The 17,363-nt window shown below is 31.7% G+C and overlaps 1 protein-coding gene across 1 annotated transcript; it reads right to left on the bottom strand.

Annotated features, from left to right (window-relative positions):
- Positions 1-2,088: 2,088 nt before the first annotated feature.
- Positions 2,089-11,969, bottom strand: LOC114393110 (probable serine/threonine-protein kinase SIS8). Its single transcript, XM_028354373.1, has 13 exons — positions 11,352-11,969; positions 10,606-11,046; positions 10,085-10,188; positions 8,333-9,423; positions 7,323-7,363; positions 6,391-6,459; positions 6,208-6,308; positions 5,852-5,930; positions 5,372-5,470; positions 3,743-3,811; positions 3,545-3,594; positions 3,286-3,462; positions 2,089-2,666 (listed from the first exon to the last, which is right to left on the bottom strand). Exons 1-13 carry the CDS (start codon positions 11,736-11,738, stop codon positions 2,573-2,575), a joined length of 2,802 nt encoding a protein of 933 aa, XP_028210174.1. The 5' UTR covers positions 11,739-11,969; the 3' UTR covers positions 2,089-2,572.
- Positions 11,970-17,363: the final 5,394 nt, after the last annotated feature.

Here is a 17,363-nt window from a genome sequence, read left to right as displayed (position 1 = left end):
CCAACTGACATGGCACACATCATGTCATCATCCATGCCATCAAATTATTTATCTCTGATTTTTTTCAAGCAACATCATGTGCTCATAAATTGTTAATGATTTTTTAACAACATCATATGTTATACAGCACTTCTAAGATATTAGACTTTATAATTTTCTTTACAGTTGTGGAGGACTGCACCAATTTACACTTACATGGCATATTTTATATAACAACACAAATTACAGTGCGCCAAGATTTACATAAGGACATAAGGGGAGGAGAACATACCACCCTGTCTCCTCATCTGCAAAATCAAGAGAAGAATGATTAAATAGCTTTATTCGCAAATTATTTCCTAAATTTATACAACTGAAATTGCGCACAAATCTTATACAACACCTTACTCTTATGAAAAAATATTAACTTCTTCAAACTGGATAATAACATTAATTTATTCTAATTAAATTTAGAAAAGTTTTTAATTATGGTTCAATCGCATACTATGGTAAGTTTATAACTCTTATAATATTAAGAGAATTGTTAATGTACTAATAGGTAAATTAAAGGTATTTAACTGATTTAATTATAAATTATTGTGTATGAAAAGTTGGTTGATTTTGAATTAATTACCTTGAAAATTATTAATAATCATTTTTAATTTATTAACAGTATAAATATGTTTCCACTATCCATTTGTTTATTCTAATAATGTAAAGTTCGACTCTCACAACACCCCTATTTGGTAGTTAGTTTCTATCATACTATTATTATTCCTTGGTATGTAGTAGAGGCTGAATTGGCTTTGGGTGCTAATATAGTTGGGATACCAATGTCTATTGTTTATTGAGATGCTTTCATATCAAATGTCTATTAGAAAAAAATATGCTAATAATGTAAGGAATATGGATTGATAGTGTAAATTTTACATTCGCATTTAATTATTAATTATAATGATAAGTTTATTAAGTTTTGATAATAATCATCCTAAAATCACACTCAAGTTAATTTTTAATTAATTAACCATGAAAAATCTTTTACAGTATCAATACACATTTATTAAACTTTAATAATAATAGGCATACACTAATAATCTATGCCGTCAGCCAATCAAAATTCATAATAGAATATATTGATGATGAATTGAAAGTGTAAAACAGTTTATATTACCCACCAATAAAAAATAACTGTTACTTGTAATTGGATGAGAGTTTAAGCATTTGGTATTCCCAGAAAGCAATAAACTAAGCATAGATTTGGACGAGAGTATAAGTTTTAATGCATAAGCATGACCTATTTTCTATATGCAGGTATTATAACTTTCAACAAACTTTTCATGGTTTGTGAGGAAGTTATTCAAAAAGTTATCACAAATCATGGTTTGTAATTGGAGGAGCTGGTGGAACTATTTACTCATAATGATTACCAAGATAGACAGATACATTCAACGGTGGCACTGACGCCCCCGTCACGAAGAGCCGTTGTTGTTCCTACTACTGCTGCTACTGCTGAACAAGAGCTTGTGCTGGGAATCAGAAATAATGGTGATGGTTAAAGGAATTCTGGGGTGGGGAAAAGTATGGGTTTTGGTCTTGATGGAGCAGAGAGCCTAGGTAATGGTAATGGTGACATGCTTCACTCCTGCTTTTGCTTCAGCCTCTTCTAGTCGTAATAATAATAACATCCATTATTCACTCAGAACTTTAATTTTTCTATTATGATACTACTAAAATGTTTGTGATGCCTAAAAAATATGTTTTGAACTTTAATTTTAGTTATTATAAAAATTTAATACGTTTTTTTTAATTTTTAGTACATTTTAATTTTAATATAGAGAAAAAGGATTAAACTTTTTAATATATATATATATATATATATATATATATATATATATATATATGTATATTTTAAAGATCTTCACTAAATACTATGCATGATATCCTCAATAAATATATTGATACAAAATAATTGTCATAGTAATAATTAATTTTCCTTAAAAATTATAAATGTACATATAAGTATTCTTTTTTCAACATAATTTATTTTATACACAAAGATCAAACATCACAACATCACTCATTTGATAAATTACCATACCAAATATAAAATTACCCTTCAAGAGATAATGATCATATCAGCTAAAAAGTACACTTGCTCAAGAAAAACTCAAGCTGAGTAATGGGAAATACATACTGTTTTTTTTTGTTTCTTTTTCTTCTTTTTACATTTGCATGAGAACCTGAGAGATCCGATGTTTACAATTCCGAATAAGACCTCTACAGACAAAGAATAATTTTGTACTTTTTTTTTTCCTTTTTGTTTCTTGCTTTTCTTCCCTCTGGGGATTCTTCATTTTGTACCTACTCCAACTAAACCTCCACTGCACTTATGCAGATATTGGGGAGGGACCTTGCTCTTTTCTGAATGGGTTGTGTCCAGTCCCAACTTTGAATGTACCTGACACTTACCAGTTCAGCAATATCTTGATATGTCAAGATGGACTAAAAAAAAAAAACTTTAGCCGTTCCGGTTCTTTGAACCAAGGAACAACTTTCAGTATTATTACAGTAGCTATGTTATAGACAACTTGGTTTAATGTGTTGCACCCGTTTTTGGGACAATCAAATTTTGAAGACGGTAAAGACGAGACATCAGTTGTGAGAATGATGGCCGCAAGTGTGGCTCCCTGCATCAAAACCATCCCAACTAAATTCAATCAAAACAAATAGAACATACCAGTACTATCAATGTAACTTCAAATAAGATTTTTCACTCATTTAGGTTTTCCTTATAAATTTCTAGTTTTTACTTATTTGGGTTCTAGTTCTTAATGCCCACTTTTTCATGAAGTTATGCTGTTATGGTCCCTATAGGTTCAACTTATTCTGGTTTTGGTTCTTATAGGGACCAATATCTAAAATGAACATATCAACCAAATCCCAAATGGATGAAAACTACAAGGACCAAAATTTTATTTAAGCCATCAATATATAATTAAAGTCCAAGATTTATTGTGACGTATATTCACTTGTCATTAAATTATTATCAAAATCATAATTTTAAAAGGGCAGGAAGATAGCAAAACTTCGATAATTACAGCAGTGGCAATCTGCCCTCAAATTTTCAGACATCGAATGAGTATCAGAAAAGGGCCTCTTTCCAAGAATGTGAATCTCAGTCCAGATTCTAATGTCATAAAGAGATGGAACATGGTTACTGCACATATTTCATATCTTCATTTGATATTCAGAGTGCTAGAAACTAAAGTAACAATCAGAAATCGTAAGTACAGAAATAGAACTTACGTTTGCCAGCAATCACGTATTATCTGTGCTACTACTGGATTGACATCTTCTGGAATTTCAAGCCGTTTATTTTGAAATCCAACAGCTCCAACAACCTGCATTGGGTTCAAACCTTGCCAGGGAATTCTTGTGGTAGTTAACTCCCACAAGATCACACCAAAACTATACACATCACACCTGCATGCAAACTTTAACTATCACATTGCAAACTTCAAAATCATATTTCCATGAAGCTGACACAGACGCAGAATTAACTTACTTCTCATTGGCTGGTTCATTTCTCAAGACTTCTGGCGCCATCCACTCCGGCTGCAGGCAAAAGATATATTTAGTTTTTTTTATTGTAAAAATTGTAGATCCTACAATGAAACCAACTATGGTGATAATTTATATCAATGGTGAATAAGGAGTAAAAACAGAATTTCCAAAAGCTTATATCCAAGTTCTGAAAAGTTACCGTTCCAGCACAGGATTTGGATGACAAATATGTATGGTGCTTCATTCGTGACAGACCAAAATCACAGACCTGTGAAAAGACAAACAAGTGGTAATAATAATAATAATAATAACAGGCTTTTCAATTAGATCACAAAAATGTTAACACATGACAAGGCAAAGAGAAAAGCACTGTTTTTCATCAAGCTTTAATTAGAATGAATGGTTAAGTTAATCAGCCGTACAAAAGTTCTATGTCAATCACTCGCTGGAGATAACAGTGAAAATAAATTATTTACTGATAATTCTTCAAAGACTTTGATATACCAAAAGCGTAAAGAGTCATTTTGTAACAAATCCTGTAACATGCTATGTCAGACATAATGTTGGACACCAGTCTAATGCCATATTAATTAAGAACTACTTGAAAACGTTTTAACATGTGCCAAACATAGCTTAGGCAACTGTCATCTTTTCCTCAAACCAATGCAATGCAAATATCTCCCCATATAAAATGATTTTGTATCTTGTACTCTGTTGTGTAACCAGACATTCATCTTAACATTCTCATTTTTGCTACTCCCACCTTTTTCTCTTGTCACTTTAAAGCCCAATATTCAATACCATAGTGTATAGTCAGACATATAACAAAACAATAAAACTTGCCTTCAAGTTTGGTAGATACTTTATGATCGCAATTAATCCCTCACACCTTTCTTCATTTTAGCCATCCTACTCCTATCCTGTGTATGACCCATCCTCAAATTAATTTTCCCATCATTTTGTAATATTGGTCTTAGGTATTTAAACCTAGAAACTTGTGGTATGACATCTCCCATTTTAATTTCCAAGTCATATTCCTTGTCTCTTGCTAAAATGGCAATGCATATACTTTGTCTTACTCCTACTTAAACAGAAACCCTTTTGTCTCCAAAGTCTATCTCCAAAGCTCAAGTTTAAAGCTAACTACTCTCCTAGATAAAAGTATTCTCCCATCTCTCTTTGATATCTTGATCTGTAACCAAAATTTTCCCTCAATATCTTGATTTGTGACCAAAGCTTTCCCTTCTTCATCCTTAATACATCTTTCATGATCCAAATATGTGGTTTTCCTTTCTCTATTTTTAGCAAGTTTATATATTTTACATTCTTTATTCTTTGTCCCAAGATCTTTGTAAAATTCTTCAAAAGATCATGTTTCACTAACAGTGCTCCTTGCCTCATTTCTAGCATTTTGATACCTTGCCCAATTTTCATCGTTGTTGGTCCCATGTAAGGCTTTTAAACATTCTCTTTTGTTTCTTACCTTGTCTTGACTACTTCCATTCCACCACAAAAGTTCCTTACCTCTCGGTCCAAAGACCTTTTAAAGCGCATAAAATTAAAAATAAATCATTCAAATAATACAACTATATCAATAAAATCCTACGACCAATTCATTGGAACTATAATAAATTGATATTTCTTCAATTTTCACATTTGTCAGCAGAATAAATTTGTTAATGATGGAGAAAAAAACATATCCATTACTCTTTTCTTAAACTCTAACAAGGAAGCATAATTGTAAATTTTCACACTCAAATAGTTTTATTCCTTTTATTTTCAGCTTTGTGAATTAAACTCCCAAGACAAAGAATTCAAGTAAGAATACCTTAACAGCCCAATGCCTGTCAACAAGAAGATTTGGAGACTTTAAATCTCGGTGGACAATGGGAGGATGGCTTGTGTGCAAGTAATTCATTCCCTTGGCCTGATAAGTGCACAGTAAATTCACAATAAATAAAGGAAAGAGAGAAATAATACATAAAGTTAAAATGAGAATTATTTGTGGGGTTCTTCTTGGTGAGAATAGGGTGAGTCTCAGCATTGGAGCTCCTTATGGTTCAGTATGAAGGGTTTGACAAGAATATTGAAGCTAAGATTCTGTGGCAATATGTTGTTTATACAGTTACTTGGAGAGGAATGCTCATATTTATAAGGAAGTCTCTGAACCCCTACACTTTGGGATAGAATTATATTCATGGCCTCTATTTGGTGTCAGCCAATGGCTAGTTGTATTTCTCCTCTCTTCTTTCGAATAAATTTATTATTTCTACTACAAAAAGAAAGGGTAAGTATTTTCAACTCGTACCACATCTAGAGCCATGCGCAACCGTTTCTTCTCATCAAGTCGAAGATTGGGTCGATGTAATAGCCTATATAAACTGCCTCTGTATGCCAAAGACAAATATACTTTAACAAGCAAAACAATAATATAGAAAATCAACTTTTGATTTGGTGACTGAGGACCAAAGTTGCAAGTTAGCTATATGTCAACATAACATCAATAAAAAAAATACACTGTACAGTATCAATAAAAGAACATTTCATATCAATATAAAAGAGACTTTTCAAGAAAATCACAAAAAAAAGAAGTCCATACATTTGCATCCTTCCTGCGGTCTCCCTACCAATAATATGTAACTTAATGCATAAAACAAAACTAACCTTGGAAGAAACTCTGTCAAGATAGAGAAATGTGGGGAGCGAGTAATAGCTCCCATGAAGAGCACGACATTCGGATGCCGCAGCCTTAACATGATCTCAACCTGCAAAAAGCAATAAATGGGCATGAATATTATATCTGCATATGACTGCCTTATACATGTGCATATAGAGACAATAGCTTACTTCGGATTTGAATTGAGCTAGTGCATCACCAGAGAAATCTTGGTCCAGAAACTTCTTTACAGCAACTTCCTGTCATGCCAAATTACAAAAATCAGTGCACAAAAAAACTACTAAGTACTTTCACTCACAATCAAAGCAAGTCTTGTATAATGAGATCTTCATCTTCCCATGGATACAAGCAACAAAAGTTCCAACACCAAATCAACATGACAGAGATGGAACCAGGAAGAGATATAATGACCGCGTGTCTATTTGCACAAGGAAAAAAAACAGTGTGCATATTCATCCATATTTCATAGTCTAATAAAAGCAATTTATTAAATATTTAACGATCATATAGAAAGAAGGTGCAAGTTCAAAGACCTGCAAGAAGCCAAGTTATCCAAAATAAGATTAATGCTAGACTCATTGTCACCCCCAACCCCTCTTGGAATCTGAAGATTGGTTGATCTTTATTTCAAGAATGGTTAACAGAAAAAATAATAGGTAATTTACCAGCTCCAGAGACAAGCAGTTTCACTTCATAAAGTACTATTGTATTTTACACTTTTTAATTGCTTTAATGAGCATGTAGATGTAGACTAGGTCAAGCCTGAACATAACATTATTCAGGGAGAATTTCATGGACATTCTGGATTCTTTCTTCACAAAATTACTCAAGGAATAGACTAAATTGTGACTTTGTGAGTAAGTAAAAACATTGTAAGTTAAAATGTGATCACAATCATAATATGACATGAAACAAGACATGGGGGCAAAAAATATTAATGTTTGTTTTAAAATTTTAGCACAAACCAGAATGGTGAAGTCATTAAGGAGTTATCTGAAAATTTTCAGATTACATAATTCCAGGAACTTATTAAATAGAACAAAATCACAACATTAGAAAGGAAACTGTTGATGTACTGAAGACAACAAGTGAGTAGACTTACAGTGCCATTACAATCGGCACGATAAACTTCACCATAAGAACCTACAATGACATGTGTGTACAAGGTTAGAGTCGAAGAATACATGATGCAGAGCATATCTCCATAAATGAAATATATTATATTAAATAGCAACATCTAAAATTCCAATTCTGCATGAAGAAACAATTAGAGTGTGTTTGGATGGAGGAATTTAAAATTCTGAGAAATTTTAAATTCTAAGAATTTCAAATACTTCAATTGAAATTCTTTTATTTTAAAAATTTTGTGTTTGGGTAAAAAAAGTTAAAATTATGAGGGTGAAAAAAAATGAATGAAAAAAAGAAAAAATATGATTGGTGTGCTAGTTATACGTGCTCCTCTACGCTCAGATCCGATCGATGGTTCACAATCCCATACAGTATTTCTTGAAGAAGACTGTAAGAAGAGAATTTCAATTTCTCACATTTTAGAAGGAAATTGAAATTCCAGATTTTTAATTGTTTAAAATTCTGTTTTAAAATTCCAAAATTTTAAATTCTTCACCAAAAAACATCCAAACAATGAATTCTAGATTACAGAAATTCAAATTCTCTAATAAATTACTTTCCTCAGTTAAAATTCTCTATCCAAACATACTCTTAGTGAAATTATAAGTTGCCAATTATCTTAGTAATGGCCATTTTGGTTAAGCTTAAAAAAAGTGTTCTACGATGCAATTTGTTTCAAATCTCTTTTCAGAAACTACTACTTTTAGCTCATGAAAAAAGCACTGAAACAACTTTTTAAGAAGCCTTTACTTTTTTATGGAAAAAGTTACATAATTATTACAGATATTTTAAAAGCAAATGCTAGGGCACGGATTAGCTACACCCTTTTTCAAAACATATCTTTTGACTAGAAAAACACTATTTAAATAAAAAAGGTGAAAAAAGGAGCCCTAAAAGATATTTATACATGTAAAGCCTTATGTTTTTATATAATATAACTTTTATATCTAAAACATAACATTTAAATACAGGAAATACACTTACCAATACCAATACGCTCACCAATATCAAGATCCTCCCATTGAATTTCCCATTCTGAGCTTTCACCAAGAACTGGGTTAACTTCCTTGTTTCTACCATCATAACAATCTCCATTGACCCCCATCTCATTTATTTGAACAGCTGAATCTCTCCCTAATTCACTATTATTAAAAGAAGCTTCAACATTGTTTCTAGAACCATTTTCATCATCTTCACAGAAACAGTCAGCCCCATTATGCATTTTGCAGGAAAGAGCTGCCTTGGGTAAGGAAGATTCAGGACGCTTTTCTTTACATATCTTATGTGAATGGATAGAAGCCAAAACAACACTCATTGCATTAGATTGCTCTATGTCATAATCTCTATCAGAAACATTTACAAACCCATTCCTTGTATTACCACCCTGTGCAAAATTGTAAAATTCAACATTTGTATGCAATTCTTTTTGCTGTTCAGCTAACCAGTCAGCTGGTTGACATAACTTAGCATCGCTGGCAGAGCCCACCCCATATGAGGGTATGAGAGACTTTTCATAGCTTAATAACAATCTATTTGTGTCCGCTTGAACAGAACCAACAATGTTTTCATTTACTTTATCTACACCCCTATCTTGGGGATTGATATCTGAAAAAAGATCAGGAGGAGGTAAGGCACCACTCTCTACTAGAACATTATGCAGTTTTTGGGCAAATTCTGGGTCCTTTGCTGCACTGAGAACATACTTAGAGACATTTTTTACACGCATATTCTCTGCAGGTGATGGTTCTGTATGAGATGAGCATTCATATGATTCTGTATGTTCAAATCTCCTTGTCTCGTTTACTTTAAAAATATTTTTTTCATCTGGCTTTGTTTGACTGCCCATAACTAATAATTCTTCTGTCTGGACCCTTTCCATTGTTGAAATTCTACCACGATCAGAAAAGACTCCCAGAACACCAGTTCCATCATCTACCATTGAATGTGTCTTGTTTGGTAGTACTACAACCTCTGAACAACCCCTAACAGCAAAACTGTTGTTTCCGAGCTGGCTGCTGGGTACCTCAGCAGGTATAAGAGTGCCAGGAGCACCCATCATATCAATAATGTATTCACTGCATCAGTACAACAAATTAATAACAGTACTTAAAATTGTTTCAACATAAAGTAAGACCTGTACTGCTTGTGTTATCAAAAGGCCATTAGCCAAATATGAGGAGAATCATGCTAAATGATACAAGATAAACAGTTTGTGGTCCAATTCCTTTGAAAAAAGTAAGCCCATATAGAGTAACTTAAAGTAATTTTAAACATCAAAATACAATAAACTGCAGTTAATGTAATCCAATGATCTATCACCAGTCTGCAACAAATTAAAAAATCATTCCCGTACAACCTAAATCACAGTCACTGCAATATCAAACCATTCCCTTACAACCTAAATCACAGTCATCGCAATATCCTATGGTTCATTGGTTAATTTAACAATGTTATATACTTGTTAATTACACAAAGGTGGACCAGCTTCCTCATCACATAGGAGACGCAGAGTTTTACAAAGCAGCAGAAGTACCAAATGGAAAGGGTGAAATGCCTCTGAAGTCTGGACCACTACGATGATGAAGTGTAAATGTTCAATATAGAGTTTCTAACTCAATAGAACATATATACCAACTGTCTTCAATTACATCATAAGCTGACTAAAAGTGTCCATTGAATTAAACTACCTAAAGCAACAATAAAAAGGGAAATATCATTCTACCATAAGATAAATACCTTCCATCATCTGCTTTAATCAAATTCACAGCCCCATCATCAGTTCCAGTATAATAGCTCCCTTTTACCAGCTTGCAGGGAACGTTAATCCTATCAGCAAGTACCTAAGCACCAGAAGACTGAAGTTAGCTTTAGTTGAAATCAAATAAATTGCATGAGCCTGACCAACTTTGAAATTGAAGGTAACATATAACTAAATGCTTTCTGCTAGAGAGATAAAAGAAGTTCATATTAGTCTTGCTCAATTGTTTAATAAAATGTATTTTTTTTCTGTTAAAACAGATGATAAGCATCAAAAAGATGTAATCATACCATCAATTTTAATGACAACACATGTCAAACAGAACAAATAACATGGGCCAAACAAGTCCACAACAAAGATGGAAAAAAAGGCCTTTCCACATACAATTGGATGATGATTAAAAATTGCACAAAAGCAGTTAGTCTTCTTAAGTCTCAATTGTTCAAATTTGAACCTCCTATGCAAATCTCTTAAATCAATAAATTGAGGCAAATCTTACCTTAAAAAGTAGGGCTCGGTGACGTGAAAGTCCGACATCAAGACAGCCAAGGGGAAGAACAATGGTCTGCATAGAATCCCGTAACTCACGACTCCTCATAGCCCACCTCTTTGTAAGTTTCTCAGCATTAACAACCGGTCCACCCATTCTATTAACAACAGCATCTGCAAGCTTCTGAAGCAAGCCACTCAAAACCAGTCCCAGTTCAGAAACACAACACTCCTCGACCAAACTACACGCCTTCCTCTCAAGATGATTGAGCTCAAGATCAACCACATGGTTCACCAAAATCACCTCACAATCAACATCTCCGAAGACAGAAGCCGTCTGCAGATCCAACAACAACGGCATCTTCCCCCGCTCAACCAAATTCGAGGTAACTCCATAAACATCATAAAACCCATCCATCACTTTCTCATCATAGCCAATCACATTGTAGTTCTGCCAAAGTAACAAAACCACAAACTCTCAAAAATCACATTTCCAAAGATAACTCCATTTAACAGTTTCATTTTATTTCCCATTTTACTTTCAATAACTATTTACTTTCTATAAATAGCAACAATCAAAACTTAATCCAGTATCCAAAATAGATAAATAAATTAAAAACTAAAAAAAAAAATCTCATTAAATATCATTTACAGTATCCTAATTGGCTAATTTCAGTTACGAGAGATAGAAAAAGAGAAAATGCCTTGTATAGAAACGTTAACCTAAATAATAGTAATAGTAATTAAAAATATTACCCAATATCGAAGGGATTGAAACTGAACTAGGGCATGAGTGTCAGTGAGGGAAGCAGAGTAACCGAGGCTGATCTGTTTGGCGGCGTCGATCTGCGCGGATTCGGCGGTGTCGCGGCGATCGGAGTCGGAGGCGCTGATTGCGAGCGCGAGTTGCATCTGAAACTCCTCCTCCTGCAACAAATTGAAATCGGCGACTTCGTTTTGGGCCTCGACGGAGACGGGGCTCCGATCCGAAACGACGGTGGGGGAAGGGAGCGTGGAAGTGGAGGGAGAGGGAGTGTGATTGTGAGCGTGCGACGACAATGCGTTGTGATTGGTGCTAGGGTTAATGGTGGCAGCGCCACCACCGATGTGAAGCTTTCTGAGCAGGTGCTTCATCTTTGGCATCGATCATCGACCGTTAATCGATGATGCAGATTGAGATTCGCTTAATCGCTTCTATTTCGTGCTTTTTGCGTTTGCGTTTCGCGTTTTGGCCTTAAACCGTTCCTTCTTCAGGGTTTCATTTCATTCCCTCCACTTTCTGTTCCTCTCTTTTCTTTTTTATTTCGAAATTAACTAATTAATTAAACTTTTGACGCAATCATGTTCTGTTATATGTAAGAACTATTTAGCATGAGAGCTGTGTTTGTTCAATTTACAGGTCGATTGAAGGAAATTTGATCTCTGATTAGAAAAAATTAATTATTAATAATTGATTATTGATGATTGTTGGGATTTAAATTGAATAAATAAATTCGGACTTTGCTGCAACTTCCAACACCCTTTGATGGATTTTATCATTGCTGCATTGGGTGGGTGTGTGATGAGCTGCGTTCGATCTTAGCCGTTGGATTCATTGACCTAACAAGGGATTCACATCCTACGGCTGTTGGAGAGGCAAAAGTCAAAGCGTGTGATAACCGTCAGAAACCACAGCCACGAATCAGTATTTGAAAATTATTCCAATCGTCTTACTCTTATCCATCTCTGTATTCATACCATGAGCTCGCGTGAACAAATTCGTAGAACAAATACATTAATTTTTTCTTACTTCTTTTTGTAGAATAAGTTAGTTAGCATAGTACAAAATAAATATATGTAAATGTATAAATTTTATCATAATTAAATTTTGCAATAAATAATTTTGTAGCATAATTAGAATTATGATTATTAGGGTGTGTTTAATTCACTAAAAAATAAGGGACTAGATAAAATAAAAATATTTGTCTAATGTTTGATTTAAAAAATGACCCAAAGATAATACAAAATAAAGAATGATGGACTAGACAAATATCTAACGACTTATAATTTACTAAATCCTAATATAATTTTTTGTCCATTATTTAACAAAAGTAAAAATATAATATTGTCTTCATTTTCTAACTTTTCATTATCCCACACCTTTTTTCTTTTTTCATATATGCCTCTTTTTTTAAATTCTCCTTTCCAAATATCATACCTTGGTCGATGGCGAGGATCGCCTTGACTGTTAAAGTGGGCACCTTAGTCACTGGCAAAGGCCATATGAACTACTGGTGTCCCCTTTTTGCTCATTATTTCTTTTTTTTTCATTGTTAATTTATTTAAATGTTCTCATCATCGTCTTTCTCATTTTTGTTATATTTTTTTCTTTTGGTCAACTCCGATGAGGACACGTCATGTCGATGTGTCGTCGCTATCATTGTTGTGACCCTGTGGCAGCCTCACGTTGCTAGACCCTGCAACCGACGGCGTAAAGTGCCGCACCTCCTCCGTGAAGGTGTCCTTCCTTTGTTGCGTCATCAATGTGCTGCTAATGCACCTGGGGTTTTGTAGTAAAATTTGCATTATTTTTTTTAATACATAAGCACATCAAACAAGATATAACAAAAATTTTTGTATTGTGCATCGACCACCAAATAGCATACAATACAAAAACTTATTATGTGACTCAATTATTTGTCCAATATTATTTTGTTTGCCATGTCTTTTTAGCGAATTAAATGCATCATTAAGGTACATTGTAATGTATTTTTATTTTTAATTATTAATAATTTCTTTTTTAAAATTGAATTTAAGTTAGAATTAAATATGTTAAAAATGATAGAGCTACACAGATAAGAAATTAAATTAAACTATACAATTGATAATAAAAGTATAAAATGATATACTATAGTATGTATGTATGTAAGGAGCATAAAATGTCTAAAATAAGTGTAAGGTCATGTTGCCTTCATTAGTGAAAAGATAATCCTTTTAGTGGAAAAATTTGTATTCATGCCTTTGTGTGCAAATTTTTTTTGGATCGACGACGACAGACACATATTCCCAATGAAATTAGTCTATAATACAAGATAAAAAAAATCTTAAAAACTTCAATAGTTTATTATACATAACATTAATATACATCTATTCTAGAAATATAGTTCCATATATACATTTCCAAAATAGGTATATATTATTTTGAAAAGATATTTCCAAAAAAGAAAAAGGATTCCAAAGGGTGTATTTCTTTAAGAAAAAAAGAATATAATGGACAATTAAAATGTAAAAAAAGGAGAATGAAGGTATACTTAGAAAAATTGAGGGGGTAGCAAGAGTCTTTTTTGATAGATGTGCTATCAAATCATATTATGTATACTTGGATTTTTAGACGACACATCCATATAAGATGATTTGGTGTAACATTAAGTAGTGAATTTAAGACTTTCATTTAATACTATTTGTCTGAGATTCTTTTATGCAAAAAATATTCTCCAAGGATCTGTCAAAGTCTTGTGAAGAATAAATGAAATTCACAATTTGAAAGTGTTGATCTTCATTAAAAGACGCATTTTGTTGTTGCAGATATGCTATAATAAAATAAGTGACTTTACTTGTTGAAGTACAAGGCATGTCAACCTATTAGCATGGATTTTGCATGAAGAAGGAACATGCATGAAATGCTCAAGACTTTAAACCAAGAATAGAGTGGAAAATTCACTCATTGTAAAACAATAGATATTTGAAGATGAAGACTATAAATAGAATAAACTTTGAAGAAACAAGACATATATCACCTTGCACGAAAACATTCTTTTCTTGTATAACTTTCTGTAAATCTCTACATAGATATTAAGCTTTCAAAACACTTTGTAAACCTTGAGAGAAAAGATTAAAGCGTTGAATAATTTATCTATCCATAAAACGATCACATATTAGTCATTGTGTAACTTTCCAACAAATATTGTTTATTTGTTTAGAGTTAATAATGACTTGGTAAGACAAAAAAATATTGGTTTAAAGTCAAGTTTGAGGTAAAACTTACATTTGTAATAGACATAAATGACAATGAAAAAATACTTGTAACTTTGTTATAAATTAGTAAAAATTTGATGGATTGACAAGAACTCAACAATCTTGAAGTAGAGATGAACCAATATATATTATTATGTGTTTTTCTTTACTGCTTATCTTTGTGTTAACTAACAAATTATTCAAATTTATTTTTAGATCTTATATATTATTTTGATCTATCAAGAAAATTATTCTTATCAATATTTAATAAAGTCTTTCTCAAACTTTCTTTATCTAATTTTATATATATTTACATCGATAAACGTGTTCTCCGTCTTTAAAAAAATTTTCTAAAAATATAATTCAAACTCCCTCCTTATGTTATTTGGTTTTTGCTTCTACATTTCTTCTTTTTCTTCTTCTTTTGTAAAATTATATAAAAAGAAAAAAACTAACCAGCATTTTGAATTTTAAATTATATAAAAAAAAATGAAAAAGTTTTTTTTAATAATTTTTTTTGACAAATTTTTCACTCCATTTTTTTTTCACTTTTTTCTTTTCTTTTTTTGTTAGTTTTTTGCATTTTATTTTCAATTGCCCGAACGAAATTGGGTGTTGAAGGTTGACGGTAATGTCTTTCATCTTTTTTGAAAGACTCGTTATCATAGAAAAAATAGAAAGTTAGTTTAAGGAAATCATTTCTTATTTTGTTATTTTAAATAAATTTTAGTGATTTATATTTAGTGTCACAAATTGGATTCTGCAGCAGTGAATCCCTCAACACATCCAACAACCTAAAACCCTAAAACTCGGTCTTTAATTTATATACCTCAATTTGGTTTGACCCGATTAAAATCCATTTTCTTCTAAAAAAAAACACACACACACACACATGGTGAAGTGTGTGCGCGCGTGTGGTGTGCCTGTGATATTCATTTTTTAACTGTGCATGTTCGTGTTATTCATTTTTCAATATTTTAAAAAGTTAGCTTAGAATATAATATAAATATTAAAAGATAATGTGTTTCATATTTTTTGAGATTTCATTATCATAGAAAAAAAATTTAGAAAATTAGTTTAACAAGGTGGGTGTATCTTTCTTAAAAGAAATAACTCCACTTTCTCATTTTGGGATTATTTTGTAAAAAAATGAAGATACAAGAATATGAAAATATTATTTTGTGTGTGTATGTGCGGTGGCTGTATCCTATATTTAGACATCAGTTGTTTGACCAATTTTATAGGATTATTTCTTTATTTTTCAATTACTTATGAGTTTTTTTTTTTTATCTTGTGCAAACTTGCATAGGCTAAACATCATTAAACATCCACTTTTTACTAGTTAATTAATTGTTTTTAAAAAAACAGTAATCTCTCTCTTATTTATTTTACTGATTCAACTCTTTATAATCTTTCTCTACTCATTTTAAAAAAAAACTAGTTGATTTTAGTTTTTTTTACCCTTTTTCTATGTATGGAATCCAATGTGACATGGTTCATCCCCACAATACTTTTTCCATTGAATAAATTCATTAGGTTCATTTTCAAATATACAGGGGCAACATTAGGACATTGTATAGTAGTCCATTCAGGATGGAGTAGGAGTTGCTTAAAATCTATTCCAATGATTTATTTCTACGTCTCAATTAAAATAATTTTTAGGTTAGAATGGGAATTAGTTACCACTTTCCTTAGTAGAATGGGAAGGAGAACTACAACTTTCCTTAGTAAAGTGAGAACGGGAACTACCACTTTCCATACTGGTGTGTGTCTAATCTGTTGGAAATAATATATCCACTACTCAAGAGTAGAATAGTGAATAAATTGAGTTAATGTAATTTTCAAATTAATTAATTATAATTAAGTTAATGTAAAGGCAATGCTAATAAAAATGTTTGATTGTTAACGTAATAATTTATATTATTTAAAATAGAAATAATGAATTATAAAAAGACAAAATATTAAAAAGTAAAACAAATCATACTCAAATATTTTGCTCAAAAAAGAATGTAGTTATCTTTACAATGAAGATCATATAAAAGATAATTATAATACTTATCTAAAAAATATTATTATCTTTACAATATTAAATGAATAAAATATTTTTTTTAAAACAGATACGAAAGAAATTTGAATGAAATTATAATTATATCAAAATAAAAATAATTATTTTAATATATATATTAAAAATTAAAAAGCTAGGGGGCCAAGCCCTCAAGGACCAACGTAAGCCCGTTCCTGTGTAAAATTGAAGGTCTTGATTATAATATTGAGTAAACTTTAAGGACCCAATTAGCTTATTTTTAAAATTCAAGACCAGAATTGCACGTGTGACAAACTTAAAGAGCAAAAAAGTCCAATTAAGTATTTTTTTTACTCTCAATATCTTCCTATCACATCAACCATTTTATCTGTTATTCTCTCTCTTGTGTTTTCTTTTACAAAATTTATGTAAAACTAGGTATCTTAATATTCGACTTCTTTAAAAGAATAGAAAGACGAAGAGATAAGAGACTGTCTTTTATTTTTGTTCATTAATTTTAATGGTAAATTGCACTTCATTGCTTATAATTTCTCACTTTATTAATCATAGTTTTAATCTTAATTACAATGCTTTTCACACCAATTTTAACCTTATGATCATTCATGATATAAAAAGAAAAGTTTGAAAGGTTAGTTAGGAAACTAACAAAAGTGTGAAACTATGAGACAATAAAATAAATTTGTCCTAATTTTGAAGAGATGAGAAGCTAGAGAATAACCCATTCTGTACAC

Source organism: Glycine soja, chromosome 17 (assembly GCF_004193775.1).
Source record: "Glycine soja cultivar W05 chromosome 17, ASM419377v2, whole genome shotgun sequence".
Classification (NCBI taxonomy): domain Eukaryota; kingdom Viridiplantae; phylum Streptophyta; class Magnoliopsida; order Fabales; family Fabaceae; genus Glycine; species Glycine soja.
This window is presented reverse-complemented; position numbering and strand designations above follow the sequence as displayed.